Source organism: Ogataea parapolymorpha, chromosome II, assembly GCF_000187245.1.
Source record: "Ogataea parapolymorpha DL-1 chromosome II, whole genome shotgun sequence".
NCBI classification, from domain to species: Eukaryota; Fungi; Ascomycota; class Pichiomycetes; order Pichiales; family Pichiaceae; genus Ogataea; species Ogataea parapolymorpha.
Window position 1 is genome coordinate 815,967 of NC_027865.1, and position 13,105 is coordinate 829,071.

Here is a 13,105-nt window from a genome sequence, read left to right on the forward strand (position 1 = left end):
CTTCAAGTCTATATAATTCCGGCGCTCTTTAATTTTTCAAAGACTTCGTGATTCACGTATTTCTTCAAAGACGGCTCGTCATCAAGACCTTTCATTTTCCTGGTTTTCATGGTAAAGTCGCGCGACAGGGACTGGATTGGTGCAGGCTTAAGCACCGGAATGAAACAGTCCTCGTCCAATGGATCTCCAGGAACCACGGACCAGTGGCTGAACACAAGTTGGCACATTGCTTGGCCACGACTGTACATTCGAATGTCAGTTTCTAGTCCCACAGACTCGATCACTGGAATATATCCGTACACTTTGTATAGCGGAGTGCCTTCCACGGGATTATCGTTGGTGATTTGGCCTCTTCTTCTATCGAGTAGCTTGTTCAGCGCTGGTAACACCGACGAAAAGCACAAAATTTCAATCTCATAAATCGGTTCGAGTAATCGCGGAGTAGCAATCATCATTGCCGTGTAGCATGCCTTCCGTGACATCTGAATGATTTGTGCTCCGTTTGATTCTAAAAAGTTTGTAGATAATTGTGCACCAATAATCCTGAATTTTATATTTCTCACCGGCTCGTCGCAAAGAGGACCTTCTCTGGTTGACCATTTGAAACCCTGGATAATCAATTCTTTCAGCTCCGCAAGCCTTGATTTATCTGTCTCCTCAGGTAGTGTGTCTTCGAGAAGTATACACGTTCCCGTTTCATCAGGACCAAATGCCCAAACAGATCTTGCAGCCAAAGCATCCCATCCATAGTCGTTTCTGAGTCTCTTGGCAAGCTCCCTAGAAGGAATTGATGGTACAAGAACTCCAGCCTCTATGTCTCTGGAAATACTCTCCTCCAGGGGCTCCGCTATCACTGTAAGACTATTTTTCGTGTTGGCAGATTCTGTAACCAGCTTCACTTTGGAGATGTCCAAACATGTCTCCGAAAATCGAGCCACAGGATCACTAACCTTGATATCCAATTTAGCATACAGCAGACGCAAATCGTGGAGCAGACAATCCAAGTACAACTCTCCGTATCCCAAGATCACGTGCTCGCCTCCTTGCTCAACTCTAATCTCTGATCCCACATAAGATCTATTCAGCTTTTTTAGGCCTTCAGTGAATTTCGAAAGCTCAGACGGGTTTGCAGGTTGCACAGCAACTTTGAAGACCGGTTTGGATATTTTGTCCAATGGCCTGAATATTTCCAGTGTTGGAGACTTGAGCTTTTGGTCGAAAATGGTGGCAGTTTTGCTGATAAACACGTCAATGTCGTGCCCTGATATTAATCCTATAGACCCTGCTGGAATACCTTCCACTGGGATCTTGTAGCGCGTGCAGCTTAAAAACGCGCGCCGAACGTCCTGCACTTTCATGTCATCTGTAAATTCGGGGCTGTAGTTTTCGCCCAGTAGCAGAACTGAATTGCCTGTTTTTAGTGTGCCTGAGAGCACGCGCACCTGAGCATAGAACCTGGCGGCACTAGCTGAGTCAATGAGCTTTGCCACATACGCTATGACTGGGCCGTTTGGATCGCATTTTTCAATATGTGAAAGCAGTTCATCAGAGGCATTGCCTTTGTATAGTAAATTGAATTTATCAACATTCATGTCCTCTGGGGAAGGCATTTGCTGTATTAAGTCGACAAAGGGTGGGCAGACACCTCCGAAAAATGCAAAAAAGACCTCTTTTAACAGAAGTTGGACATCTAGCTTGAATTTTGAAGGATGAATACTGGTAATTCCATGGGACTCCTCGAGATATTGTTCTAATTCTTTTGGACTTTTCGTCAAAGTAGCGGTGATCAGCTTATATATCGGTTCCAAGACAAACTTGATGAAACTTCTGGATTTGGCATGAGCTGCCTTGTCTGGAGGCTTAACAGTAAATTTCTTGTCAATATAATAAATGTCTCCCCAAAGTTTGGTAGCAAATGTGTCAATATCCAACTTGGAGTTATCAAGGTATTTCTTTGCAATACTGCGCAAAGTGAAACAGCTGTTGAGGTTGCTGGAGCTAAAACAAACATTTCCAAGAGCAGGCGAGAGAGCCGTTTGTCGTGTGTAGCTGCCATTTTTGACGTGCTTAGATGAAGAAACATAGTCGTTGATTTCGTGAACAATGCTGCGAAGTTTATAGTAGGCGTCTAGTGGCGGTAGTCTGAGTTCCAAAATCAAGCGGTCAAACTTCGAAATGTTGAGACAAAAGGGAGTGTTTGTAAGCAAAATATGATCTAGAGCCAGCTGCAAACCTTTGGTTAAACCTTCAACCACGTCAACAACTAGAACTGCAACATCAGCAAGTCTTACTGCCACAGCCATTTCATCAACAAAATCAACGTGTCCAGGGGCGTCAAGAATGTGTGTGACGGTGGATTTTTGTTCGAGATCTGGCATTAATAGTGACATGGTAGATGTCTTTATGGAAATCCCCCGTTTGATCTCTATCGTGTGATTGTCCGTGTATCGAAGAGGCTTGTAATCTTTCGCTTGAATGTGATTGATGTCATGGGTTTCATGGACTAGTTGGTCTAGAAACGTAGTTTTCCCTGAGTGCAAACCACCGACAAGTGCAATATTTCGCACTTTGGACGGGAGGAATGTCATATTCCATAAATAATCCTTTGAATAGAATGTCTCAGGAAGGTCTTCCTCTTCTACTTTAAACTTTTGCTCTGTAACAGGCTCAACAATAGGCTCACTAATATCTTTTGCATCAGATGTCGCTATAATAGTCTCTACATCTTCTCCAAAAACCTCTTGTAATTCAGGCTGTCTAACAGCGACCTCCGAGTGGTTGACCTCCATTGCCTCGTCACTTGAGCTCTCGGTCTCTGGAACACCAATAAGGTTTCCAAACTCATCGTAGAGTTCTTCAGACATATTCAGGCTAGGTTAATTTTTTTAACATTTATAGACAAAAGCGAAAAATATAAATAAATTCAATATTATCATGGACAACCAACAGCCTGTGATATATTCTCTTTTGCCAAACTCCGAGCGTCTCCGACATATAAGAGAACATGTTATCCATGATATTAATGACATCTGGCAAGATGGAGATGTTTCCGAGCAGATTGAACACTTCAAATACAAACAGGAACTCAAAAAGAAGTTCTCATTTGGCTCCATCATTGGTCTGGGGTTTTCCCTCATGAACGTTCCTTTTGGAATTTCCTCGACCTTGTCAATTGGGCTTGTTTGCGGCTCCAGCTTTACCATACTTTGGGGTTGGGTTCTTTTCTCGTTGTTCACCCTCTTCATATCGCTGTCCCTGGGTGAGATTTCCGGGAAATTTCCCAGCTCCGGAGGTGTCTATCATTACAGCAGCATACTTGCCAATGAAAAATACGCATTGGCAAGTTCTTGGTTTACCGGATGGTATCTGGTACTAGGGAATTGGCTGATGTTCATCTCGTACGCATTTGGAGGGAGTCAGTTTATTCTTTCAATTTTGGGTATCAAAAGTCAAGACTACAAGCACGATGACTTGTTTGTTCTGTTGCTCTACTTTCTAATTATCACTCTTAGTGGGCTGGTGAATCTCAAATTCCAACGACAACTTGAGAAGATCAATAAGTTATGCATTTACTGGACCATATACACGGTTCTGGTGATGGATTTTCTGCTACTAATATTCAGTACAGATTTCCACGATGTCAAATATATTTTAACTAATTTCGATGCTTCCAGAAGCGGCTGGCCTGCAGTGATTGCATTTTTTGTTGGTGGTATTCAGTTTTCCTCGCTTACGTTCAATGGTTATGGAATGATTGTCTCCATGAGTGAGGAAGTGCAAACTCCTGAAAAAACGATACCACGTGGTCTGTTAGTCTCTGTGTTGGTCAGCAGTCTGACAGGCCTCATATTCATCATCCCAATTTTGAGTATTCTTCCTGATCTCGAGCTTCTTCTAGATCAAAACCCCGATATCTTTCCTATTGATATCGTGTTCAAACTGTCGACAAAGTCTATTTTGGTCTCATTTGTCTTGGTGATCCTCATTATCGGCTCTTCAACGTTCGCTACTATTGGCTCGCTCACCACAGCCTCTAGAACTGTGTACGCCTTGGGAAGAGATCGCGGATTACCTTTCAATCAGCTTTGGGAGCAAGTTGATACCATGTCGGACGAGGAAATAGTCCCCAAAAATGCTCTTTTGCTTTCCGTTGCAGTCTCGTTTTTGCTTGGCACGTTCTCAATGGTCTCCAGTACTGCATTCAATGCGTTTGTGGGATGTGCTGTCGTGTCGTTGAATGCTGCTAATGGAATACCGATACTCTCTTCCATTCTCAACAAGAGACGCAAAATCCGTGGATCTGCTTTCAAGTTGCGCAAGCTGGGCTATGTCATCAACGGCTTTAGCGTGGTATTCATTTTGCTTACCATTGTTGTTCTTTGCATGCCTCCTTCAAGATATATCGATATTACCACTATGAATTATGCTGTCGCTGTCTTCGGTTTGTTCACCCTCATGATTGCTGTCTTGTACTATGTCTGGGGAAGACACAATTTCCACGGCCCATTGCTCGATACCGATGAACAGGCTGAAATTGCAGCTCTGGCTACCGCCCTCGAAAACGTTCAGTCTACCCAGGAGCAAGATCAAGACGATGATCAGTTTGTTCTTGAAGACAGCGAGTACATTTCGCACAAAACTCCACCTCTTGATGATGACACTGATACCCTCTTTGACATCTCTCAAAGCCAAGCATCCTCTTCAGATCAACCAATATTCGATCCGAAGCCTAAAGACTCCAACTAATAGCTCCGCATGCATATATTCAATGTAAAGTACTTTATATTATCTTTCAAAAATCCACTCGATTCGAACGGTATTATTGGAGAGTCTGACTGGTAGTAGAAATTGGTTTCTAACAAGCTCCAACCGAGGTATCAGTTTCTCAAAACTGATCATCAAGAAAGATCTGGTGATTATCAGAGATCGTTCGTAGTTCGCAACCCAATCTGCAACTGGCGTTATCAAACTTAAAAGATTGTAGTTCAGAGTAGCCAATTCATGGTGGTCTGCCTTTCTATAAAGGCAGATCCATTTAAAAAACAGCCGGCCCGATTATCCTGCATCAAATATTCCCCCAAAATATTTTCTGGGAATATTTTGAAAAATTATAGACAAATGTATTTGAGGTCCTGCCAAACCGGTTTGATGCGGACGATCCTATGTCGCTCGTCAAGTGGTTTTAGATTATACTCTTCTGGTGTGCGCCGCTCTCGATTTCAAAGAACTTCATTAGGTGAAAAACAACAGGAGCAGACAAATAAACCTTCCGAGACCAACCCCAAGGTACAAAAAAATATTCCCAAACCAGTTTCAAAAAATGTGGACCCAAATCGCCCTCCAAAACGACAGGAATCTGCATCGTCGAGTCGAAAGACAAATGATAGAAAAAACAATGACCATGGACGCCAGCCGAAACAGGTTGCGCAAACACCACCAGCAAAGAAAAAGCCAGTTCAGATCAAAGTTAAATACAAGCCAAAGCCGAAACAAGATTCCTCGAGCAACCGCCCAAAACTAGACATTCCGACCTTTTTAGCAATTGCCAACTTTGCACAAATCCTTCGAGTCCGATTTCCTGACCTACTACGAAGAATGAAAGATCTAGGATTTGAAAACATGACCAACGACTATATTCTCGATTCTGAGACTGCAGCCCTCATTGCAGACGAGTACGGGTTTGACGTTAATACAAATGATGATACTGGTGCGGATCTGTTTCCCTCGCCTGAGCCGACTGACCCCAAGCTACTAAAACCTAGAGCTCCTATTGTTACCATCATGGGCCACGTTGACCATGGTAAAACCACGGTTCTTGATTATTTGAGAAAGTCATCTATTGTCAAAGGTGAACATGGTGGAATCACACAACATATAGGTGCTTTTGTTGTGAAGACGCCAGTGTCTAAGAAAACGATAACTTTTCTGGATACACCAGGACATGCAGCTTTTCTAAATATGCGAGAGCGTGGGGCTAACATAACTGATGTTGTAGTTTTGGTTGTGGCTGCTGAAGACTCTGTGATGCCGCAAACAAAGGAAGCTATTCGGCATGCAAGAAATGCAGGTGTGCCAATGGTTGTTGCAATAAATAAATGCGATAAAGAAGAGGCAAATCCGGACAAAGTTGTTGCAGATCTCTCAGCAAATGGCGTGGAGGTTGAAGATTATGGTGGAGACGTTCCAACAGTTAGAATCTCTGCCAAGACAGGAATGGGTATGGAAGAACTTGAAGAAACCATCGTGGCTGTTGCCGAGTTGCAGGATATAAAAACTCAGGAAGACAAAGTTCCAGTTGAGGGGTGGGTTTTGGAGTCGCAGGTTAAGAAAGGCTTGGGAAATGTGGCTACCTTTTTGGTTATTAAAGGTAAACTGAAACCAGGAGCTGTTTTGGTTGCTGGACAGACCTGGTGTAAAGTTAGAGCCATGAAGGACGAGTTTGGTAAACCAGTAAAGGTTGCTGGGCCTTCCACTCCAGTTGAAATATCCGGCTGGAAAGACATTCCAGATGCTGGAGAAATGGCCCTCGAGGCATCCAGCGAAGCTTTGGCTAAAAAAGTGATTTCGAATAGAGAGAAACGAAAGCTTCTGTTAGAAGAAGCGTCTCAAATTGAGCAAATGAATAAGCAAATGCTGGAGAAAATGGAAGCATCTCGTCGTGAGGAGAAAATCCAAGAGTACCAGCTTGAAGGTCTTACGATGGATGAGATTAGAGAATTGGAACCAGAACTGTTTGACGATGAAGAAACAAAGTTACTAGAAGTTCCGTTCATCATAAAGGCAGACGTTAGTGGCTCTGCTGAAGCTATATCTCAAAGCATTTCGGGACTTGGTAATGATGAGGTGCAGTCGACTGTTTTATATGAAGAAGTGGGACCTCCAACAGAAAGTGATATTGAGCGTGCGAAACTGTCTAATGCCCAGATTCTGGCATTCAATGTCAAGGTTCCTAAAGACATTATCAATCTTGCATCTCTCAATGGTGTTGAGATCAAAGAGTTCAAAGTCATCTATCATTTAATCGAAGACGTTATGGGATATTTGACCTCAAAGTTGCCAAAGAAATATGAAACAAAAATACACTCCAGTGCATCAGTCAAGCAGATCTTCGAGATCAGTTTAAGGAATAAGTCTAAGATGAAAATTGCCGGATGTCGTGTCGTCAATGGAACTTTCAAACGGAGCGCAACTGTGCGCTTGATAAGAAATGGTAAGGAAATATACAGAGGAAGAGTTAGACAACTGAAACACGAAAAGGAAGATGTCAGTGAAGTCACTAATGGTGTCGAGTGTGGTGTTGCTCTAGACGGAAACGTAGAATTGCAAGTTGGAGATGTGATCGAAGCCATCGAGGAGATAGAAATACAGAGACATTTGTAATTAGATATTGTAAATAGCATGAAAAGCCTGTAATATATCTATTTTGATAACATTTGACGCCTTTCAGAACCATAAAAGCTATCTGCTAACAAGTTCTGATAAAGTTTGTATATTAGGGCTAGTTCCTCATTGTTGCTAGTTTCAAGTTTGGCGTGGTATTTGTTTAGAAAAGCGCGCTTTGATTCATTGAATTCCAATTTGCCGACCAAACTTTGTAACAAATGCGGCGAATCTGACTGCTCCTGATCTTCAATCAAATACTGCAGAAGCTGTCTATCTGCACCAAACAAAAAGCTGAGAATCTGATCAACTTTCAGGCGGTCAATTTTGTAAAAGTCTAGTTTGAGCAGCACGTTCTCCAGTTGACTGTCGTAATCAGATGTTACCTCCGTTGAGATGTTGGAGCAGTTGTTATCAGTGATCGATTCTTCTGGGCTTGCCTGTCTTATTTCATGCTTGATTTCGGGGCTATTGATATGAGCGTGTTTTTGATCCAGAACCAAAGTGGTTGGCAAGTGAAGCAAGCTTGCATCAGCTCCTGGAGCTAGTTCTCTCTTTCGCACCCAAACCCTTCTCCGAACAAAATTCCCAAACCTTCCTACTCCTTTCCATTTGCGGCTTCCAAAACGAACCTTAGAATAAACCCAACCTTCTTGGTCCACATCTTGGATCATCAAAATAAACCAGTTGTTCCAACTCCAACGCCAGCTTCTACTGGGCAAAGGATACAGGTTGAGACTTGTAATCGCATGTCCTCTTAATGTCTGGAACTTGGGAGGATCTAGAGGATACAAAAGCGATTCTCGACTATACATAGGTATTCCAAGTAATGTTGCCCCTCTTTGATTCTCTATGATCACTTCATATTTGTATGTCTCCTCCCCTCCACCAAATTGGCTCTCGAATCTGCTGATGTCGCCCAAATCCACGTCGTTCCCACTAAAATGTGCCAAACAATCCAAAAATTCGGCGGAATCTTTGAATTGTGGAAGCCTTGTTAAATGCTTTTCGATGTTGTCGTAATGAGAAACCTGGCCTTCTAATAAAGATTCATTTAATCCATTGTTTGTCGCGTAGCGGCTCTGAAGCGTAGAACTAACGACAAATTCATCCCTGGATTCTTGTTTTGCCGCTGCCATAAAAAGGGAGAACTAGTCCATTTATTTCCCTCCAAAAAAATAAACATATTTTCCAATCGTTGGAATACCTGAAAAATGTCGAGATCGAAGGATACATCGGCTTCGGCTACTCCTCCTGCAGAGGGCAACGGTGTGGTGCTTTATGACAAAGAACCAGATGCAACACAAGAGGCTTTGGCTACCTTTGTCAACTTGAGAGACAATATCTATTGCGATAGCATCAAAGATATTTATTCTGCAGCTGACGAGTTCATGGCCTGTGATTGTATGGAAGACGTGGGGGCTGACGGAGTCAACCATGCTTGTGGCCCGGACTCTGATTGTATAAACCGACTCACAAATATTGAGTGTGTCGACGGACAGTGCAGTGGTTGTGGAGACAAATGCCAGAATCAAAGGTTTCAAAATAACGAGATCGCACCTGTTTCCATTTTCAAAACGGAACACAAAGGCTACGGAATGCGCGCAGACGAGGACATATATCCACACACGTTCATCGTTGAATATAAAGGAGAGATTGTTGACAACGAGTTGTATAAAGAGAGAAAAGAGCAGTATTCCAACGAGGGCATCAAACATTTTTATTTCATGATGATACAGGACAATGAAATCATTGATGCAACTAAAAAAGCCAGTATTGGCCGTTTTTGCAACCATTCGTGTGATCCCAACGCATACGTCGAAAAATGGGTCGTCAACAAAAGATTTAGAATGGGCATTTTTGCCAAACGAAAAATCATCAAGGGAGAGGAAATCACCTTCGACTACAACGTCGACCGGTACGGAGCTGAGCCGCAAAAATGCTACTGTGGGGCTCCAAACTGCCTGGGTGTTATGGGAGGGAAAACGCAGTCTGAGAGTGCTAGGTTGCTTCCGCATGTCATTACTGAAGCTCTTGGAGTCCGTGCGAACGTGGAAAAGAGATGGATCAAAGAGCAGAAAAAACTGGGCACCAAAGTTACGCAAGACAATATTGACTCGAATGTCAACGTTGAGTTTGTCAAATCTTTGGAACTCGAGCCGCTACGATTAGCAGATGTGTCCAAGGTGGTCAGTTGTTTGCTACAACCGGACTTGGATTTTATCGTGATATCTAGGGTCATTGAGAGGTTCTCCCTTTGCGACAATTATGATGAGATCGTGAATCGTTTTTGCAGGCTTCACGGAATGCAAGCTCTAAGCACTGCACTTAAGACTTTGTTGGGCTTGTCCGGAGACAAATATTCCAATGAAGAGGAAGAATTGTTTGCCTCCATGGTCAAGATTCTTCAGCATTGGCCCCCGTTGCGAGCAAAAAATACGATTGTCAGCTGTAAGATGGACGAGATGCTGCAGGAGGCTGAGTCCAAGACTAGCAATCCAGACCTGAAAAGCTCGGTGTCCCAGCTGCTTTCAAACTGGAAAGATCTCGAGTTGGTTTATCGCATTCCAAAAAGAAGTGACCTTAAGAACGCCTCCGACACGGCCACTAAACTGGACGACCGCAGAGCGAGATCGACCTCCATGCCGGCTTCTGAGGTAGTCGACCCTGCCAAAACGGCAATAAACGGTGTGGCCTTGCCTCCTGGATGGGAGTGGGCAGAGGATCCTACCACCAAAACTGTCTATTATTTCAATAGGTCCAAGAATATCACCCAATGGGAACGTCCTGTGAGCACTCCAACGGGACCTGGTGTGTCTGACGAGGAAGAACGTCGGAAACGGAGAGAAAAGGAACGGCAGAAGGAGGAGGCCATGTACAAGAAGTTGGAGCAGGAGCGTCAGTTGGCACGACAAAAAGAGCTGGAAATCGAGGAAATGCGCATGAATAAGCTCTCTTCGATTATTGCGCAAGCATCTTTGGAAAAACCAAGTACCCCGGCAGAGACGCCGAAGAAAGAAGAGCGCCATATCAGTGCTACCGAAAAACAGTGGACCAAACTTTTTGCTTCTGCAGTGCCGAACATGCTGAAAAAGTACGAAAATGAGATCGGAAGAGACTCTCTAAAAGCCTGTGCTCGTGACATTGTGCACACTCTGGCTCAGAAAGAGCTCAAGAGACGCTCCGATAGCAAGCCACCTTCAGAGCTGAGTCACGAGAAGAAGGCCAAGATCAAGCATTTTGTGAAGGAGTACATGGCCAAGTTTTTGGTTAAGCTTGAGGAAAAGAAAAAGCGGAAGAGTTCTGGAGCTGCTTCCGAATCCAAACGCACAAAATCCCATTAAATCACAGACCCTATAGAACCTGTATCATAATTTATTTTGCTTTCAAAAACCTTATCAGGCTGTGCCAGAAAATTATAGAACCAAATTATCGCAAGATGGATACGGAAGCGGTATTGGCCAAGCACAATAATGCTACAATCCTCCTAATGGGCCTCAGACGGTATGTATAAACCACTTTTTTCATCTCTAACAAATATAGGTCTGGAAAATCGTCAATTTGCAAAGTGGTGTTTCACGACATGCAGCCTTTGGATACGCTGTATCTCGAAAGCACAACTAAGCCAACTACAGAAAACTTCAAATCCCTGATTGACCTGGCAGTGATGGAACTTCCTGGACAGCTCAATCTATTCGAACCTTCGCTATACGACTCCGAAAAGCTGTTTTCGTCCATTGGTGCCTTAGTGTACGTCATCGACAGTCAGGATGAATATTTGAGCGCACTCCAGAATCTGGCGGTCATTATCAAATATGCCTGCAGCGTCAACTCCAAACTCCACATAGAAGTGTTAATTCATAAAATTGACGGTTTATCGGAAGACTTTCGGCTGGAAACGCAGAGAGATATTATGCAAAGAGTCGGAGACGACTTGCTGGACTACGGCCTCGATGGTGTGCAGATCTCGTTCTATCTGACATCCATTTTCGACCATTCAATCTACGAGGCGTTCTCCCGAATCGTCCAGAAACTCATTTACGAGCTTCCAGCATTGGAAAACCTCCTTGACCTCCTCATGCAATACAGCACGCTTGATAAAGTTTTCCTTTTTGACGTGAATTCAAAAATATATGTGGCCACGGATTCGTCGCCCGTCGATATGCAAACATACGAGGTGTGTGCTGAGTTTATTGACGTGACTATTGATTTGGACGGTCTTTATGAGAACTCCGGACAAGAAGCAGACGGAACTGTCAGAAGCCAGCCAACCAGGTGTGTTTCGAAATTACAAAGTGGGTCCGTACTTTATTTACACCAAATGATTCGAGGACTGGCCCTGGTGGCAGTTATGAGACTGGAAGATGAAAACGACACTAACGCGCTGGCTGTGATTGACCACAACGTTTTGGTGTTTAAAAAGAGTTTGGAAAAGTTATGGGAACGGGCCAGAATAAAATAACACAGCTCCGCATTTTGTATTCCTAATATACACTAGTCATCTCTATGATTTCTCTGCCTCTGTTTCTCATTCTCAATCTTGTTGTTTATGAGCATTATTGCCTGCTGGATGGCGAACGGGCTTGTGCTCATTAAAGTGAGTTTTCTCTCTGTGGCGCCGGGAACCTCGTCATTGACCTTGACGTAGCATCCGGTTATTGTACGGATATCTTTGAGGTTTTTCCCGCCTTTTCCAATCACTAGCCCTATGTGCATCTGTGGAACGTAAATGTCCTGGTTGATTTTTTCCTGTCCTGATTGTGCTTGCATTGGCGCAGGGACTGGTGCAGCAACCGCTCCAGCAGCGGCGCCTGGGATATATTGTCCATAAGGCTGTTGAACAGGCTGGCCCATGTAGGGACTCTGCATTATTGGAGCCGGAACCTGCATTACTTGAGGAGGATATCCGTTGCCGTAGGCCATTCGCGAGGCATTGCCGCCGACTGGTGTGCTAGGCTGGTTGCAATTGGCCGGATTATAAAACACAGCCTTGGCCAGATGCTGTTTGTGCTCTATCACTGTCTGTGCCACATAATACGTGGCTATGTGAATGGCGTCCGCGACTCCCGTGATGTGGAGGATTCTGTCTGTCGAAGCAGGGAGAATCTGGTCGCTTGCTTTCAACGCTGCAGCAGAATTATCCTCGATTTCTCTGAACCTCGCCCCCCTTTTCCCTATGATGTAGCCAATTATTGTGTGGGGGAACAACAGCTTTAAATTAATTTGTTTCGACTCCACAGTAGAGGCCTGGTTGAAAGGCTCGTCCATAATCGCCCTTGTGATAAGCCCAAACGCTTTTGCAACATACTCGGCAGGTCCACGCACGGTGATGACACGTTCGGGGATACCCTTGAGGTTTTCGCTGACATTCACTCTTGCACTGGACATCTCCTTGATTCTGTTGATTGTCTCGCCGCCCTTGCCGACAATGGCAGCAGTTTCGTTAATTGAACAAAGCATTCGAAAGTGCACATAGGTAGGATCGTCATTGGTTGGCCTGTGGTGCGTGACGGGCTCCGGAGCTTCGGGCTGGGGTATCCGTTCCTGTGACTGTTGGTCGCTATCTGCAGGTTGATCCGTCTTGGAAGGCTCTGGTGAGCCTGGCTGGCTATTGCTCTCAGTTGGCTCATCCTGGTCGGCACTCTCGTTATCGAGGGCCACCCGCTTAGCAGCAGTCGCCTCATCCTCTTCGTTCTTGCGCTTCAACATATAAATTAATAATGTA

General features: G+C 44.2%; 7 protein-coding genes across 7 annotated transcripts; 4 read left to right on the forward strand and 3 right to left on the reverse strand.

Annotated features, from left to right (window-relative positions):
• Positions 1–8: 8 nt before the first annotated feature.
• On the reverse strand, positions 9–2,864 carry HPODL_04978 (U5 small nuclear ribonucleoprotein component; the record flags this gene model as incomplete). The annotated part of the gene is made up of 1 exon (XM_014081337.1): positions 9–2,864. One exon carries the CDS (start codon positions 2,862–2,864, stop codon positions 9–11), a length of 2,856 nt encoding a protein of 951 aa, XP_013936812.1.
• A 70-nt stretch (positions 2,865–2,934) lies between these two features.
• Positions 2,935–4,746, forward strand: HPODL_04979 (Protein involved in excretion of putrescine and spermidine; the record flags this gene model as incomplete). The annotated part of the gene is made up of 1 exon (XM_014081338.1): positions 2,935–4,746. The coding sequence occupies one exon, from the start codon at positions 2,935–2,937 to the stop codon at positions 4,744–4,746; it is 1,812 nt and encodes a 603-aa protein (XP_013936813.1).
• An 849-nt stretch (positions 4,747–5,595) lies between these two features.
• HPODL_04980 (Translation initiation factor IF-2, mitochondrial) lies at positions 5,596–7,380 on the forward strand (the record flags this gene model as incomplete). The annotated part of the gene is made up of 1 exon (XM_014081339.1): positions 5,596–7,380. One exon carries the CDS (start codon positions 5,596–5,598, stop codon positions 7,378–7,380), a length of 1,785 nt encoding a protein of 594 aa, XP_013936814.1.
• A 38-nt stretch (positions 7,381–7,418) lies between these two features.
• Positions 7,419–8,519, reverse strand: HPODL_04981 (uncharacterized protein; the record flags this gene model as incomplete). Its single annotated transcript, XM_014081340.1, has 1 exon — positions 7,419–8,519. One exon carries the CDS (start codon positions 8,517–8,519, stop codon positions 7,419–7,421), a length of 1,101 nt encoding a protein of 366 aa, XP_013936815.1.
• Positions 8,520–8,594: 75 nt separating this feature from the next.
• Positions 8,595–10,724, forward strand: HPODL_04982 (histone-lysine N-methyltransferase SETD2; the record flags this gene model as incomplete). The annotated part of the gene is made up of 1 exon (XM_014081341.1): positions 8,595–10,724. The coding sequence occupies one exon, from the start codon at positions 8,595–8,597 to the stop codon at positions 10,722–10,724; it is 2,130 nt and encodes a 709-aa protein (XP_013936816.1).
• Positions 10,725–10,819: 95 nt separating this feature from the next.
• HPODL_04983 (GTP-binding protein GTR2) lies at positions 10,820–11,842 on the forward strand (the record flags this gene model as incomplete). The annotated part of the gene is made up of 2 exons (XM_014081342.1): positions 10,820–10,884; positions 10,924–11,842. The coding sequence occupies 2 exons, from the start codon at positions 10,820–10,822 to the stop codon at positions 11,840–11,842; spliced, it is 984 nt and encodes a 327-aa protein (XP_013936817.1).
• Positions 11,843–11,874: 32 nt separating this feature from the next.
• HPODL_04984 (RNA binding protein) lies at positions 11,875–13,089 on the reverse strand (the record flags this gene model as incomplete). The annotated part of the gene is made up of 1 exon (XM_014081343.1): positions 11,875–13,089. The coding sequence occupies one exon, from the start codon at positions 13,087–13,089 to the stop codon at positions 11,875–11,877; it is 1,215 nt and encodes a 404-aa protein (XP_013936818.1).
• Positions 13,090–13,105: the final 16 nt, after the last annotated feature.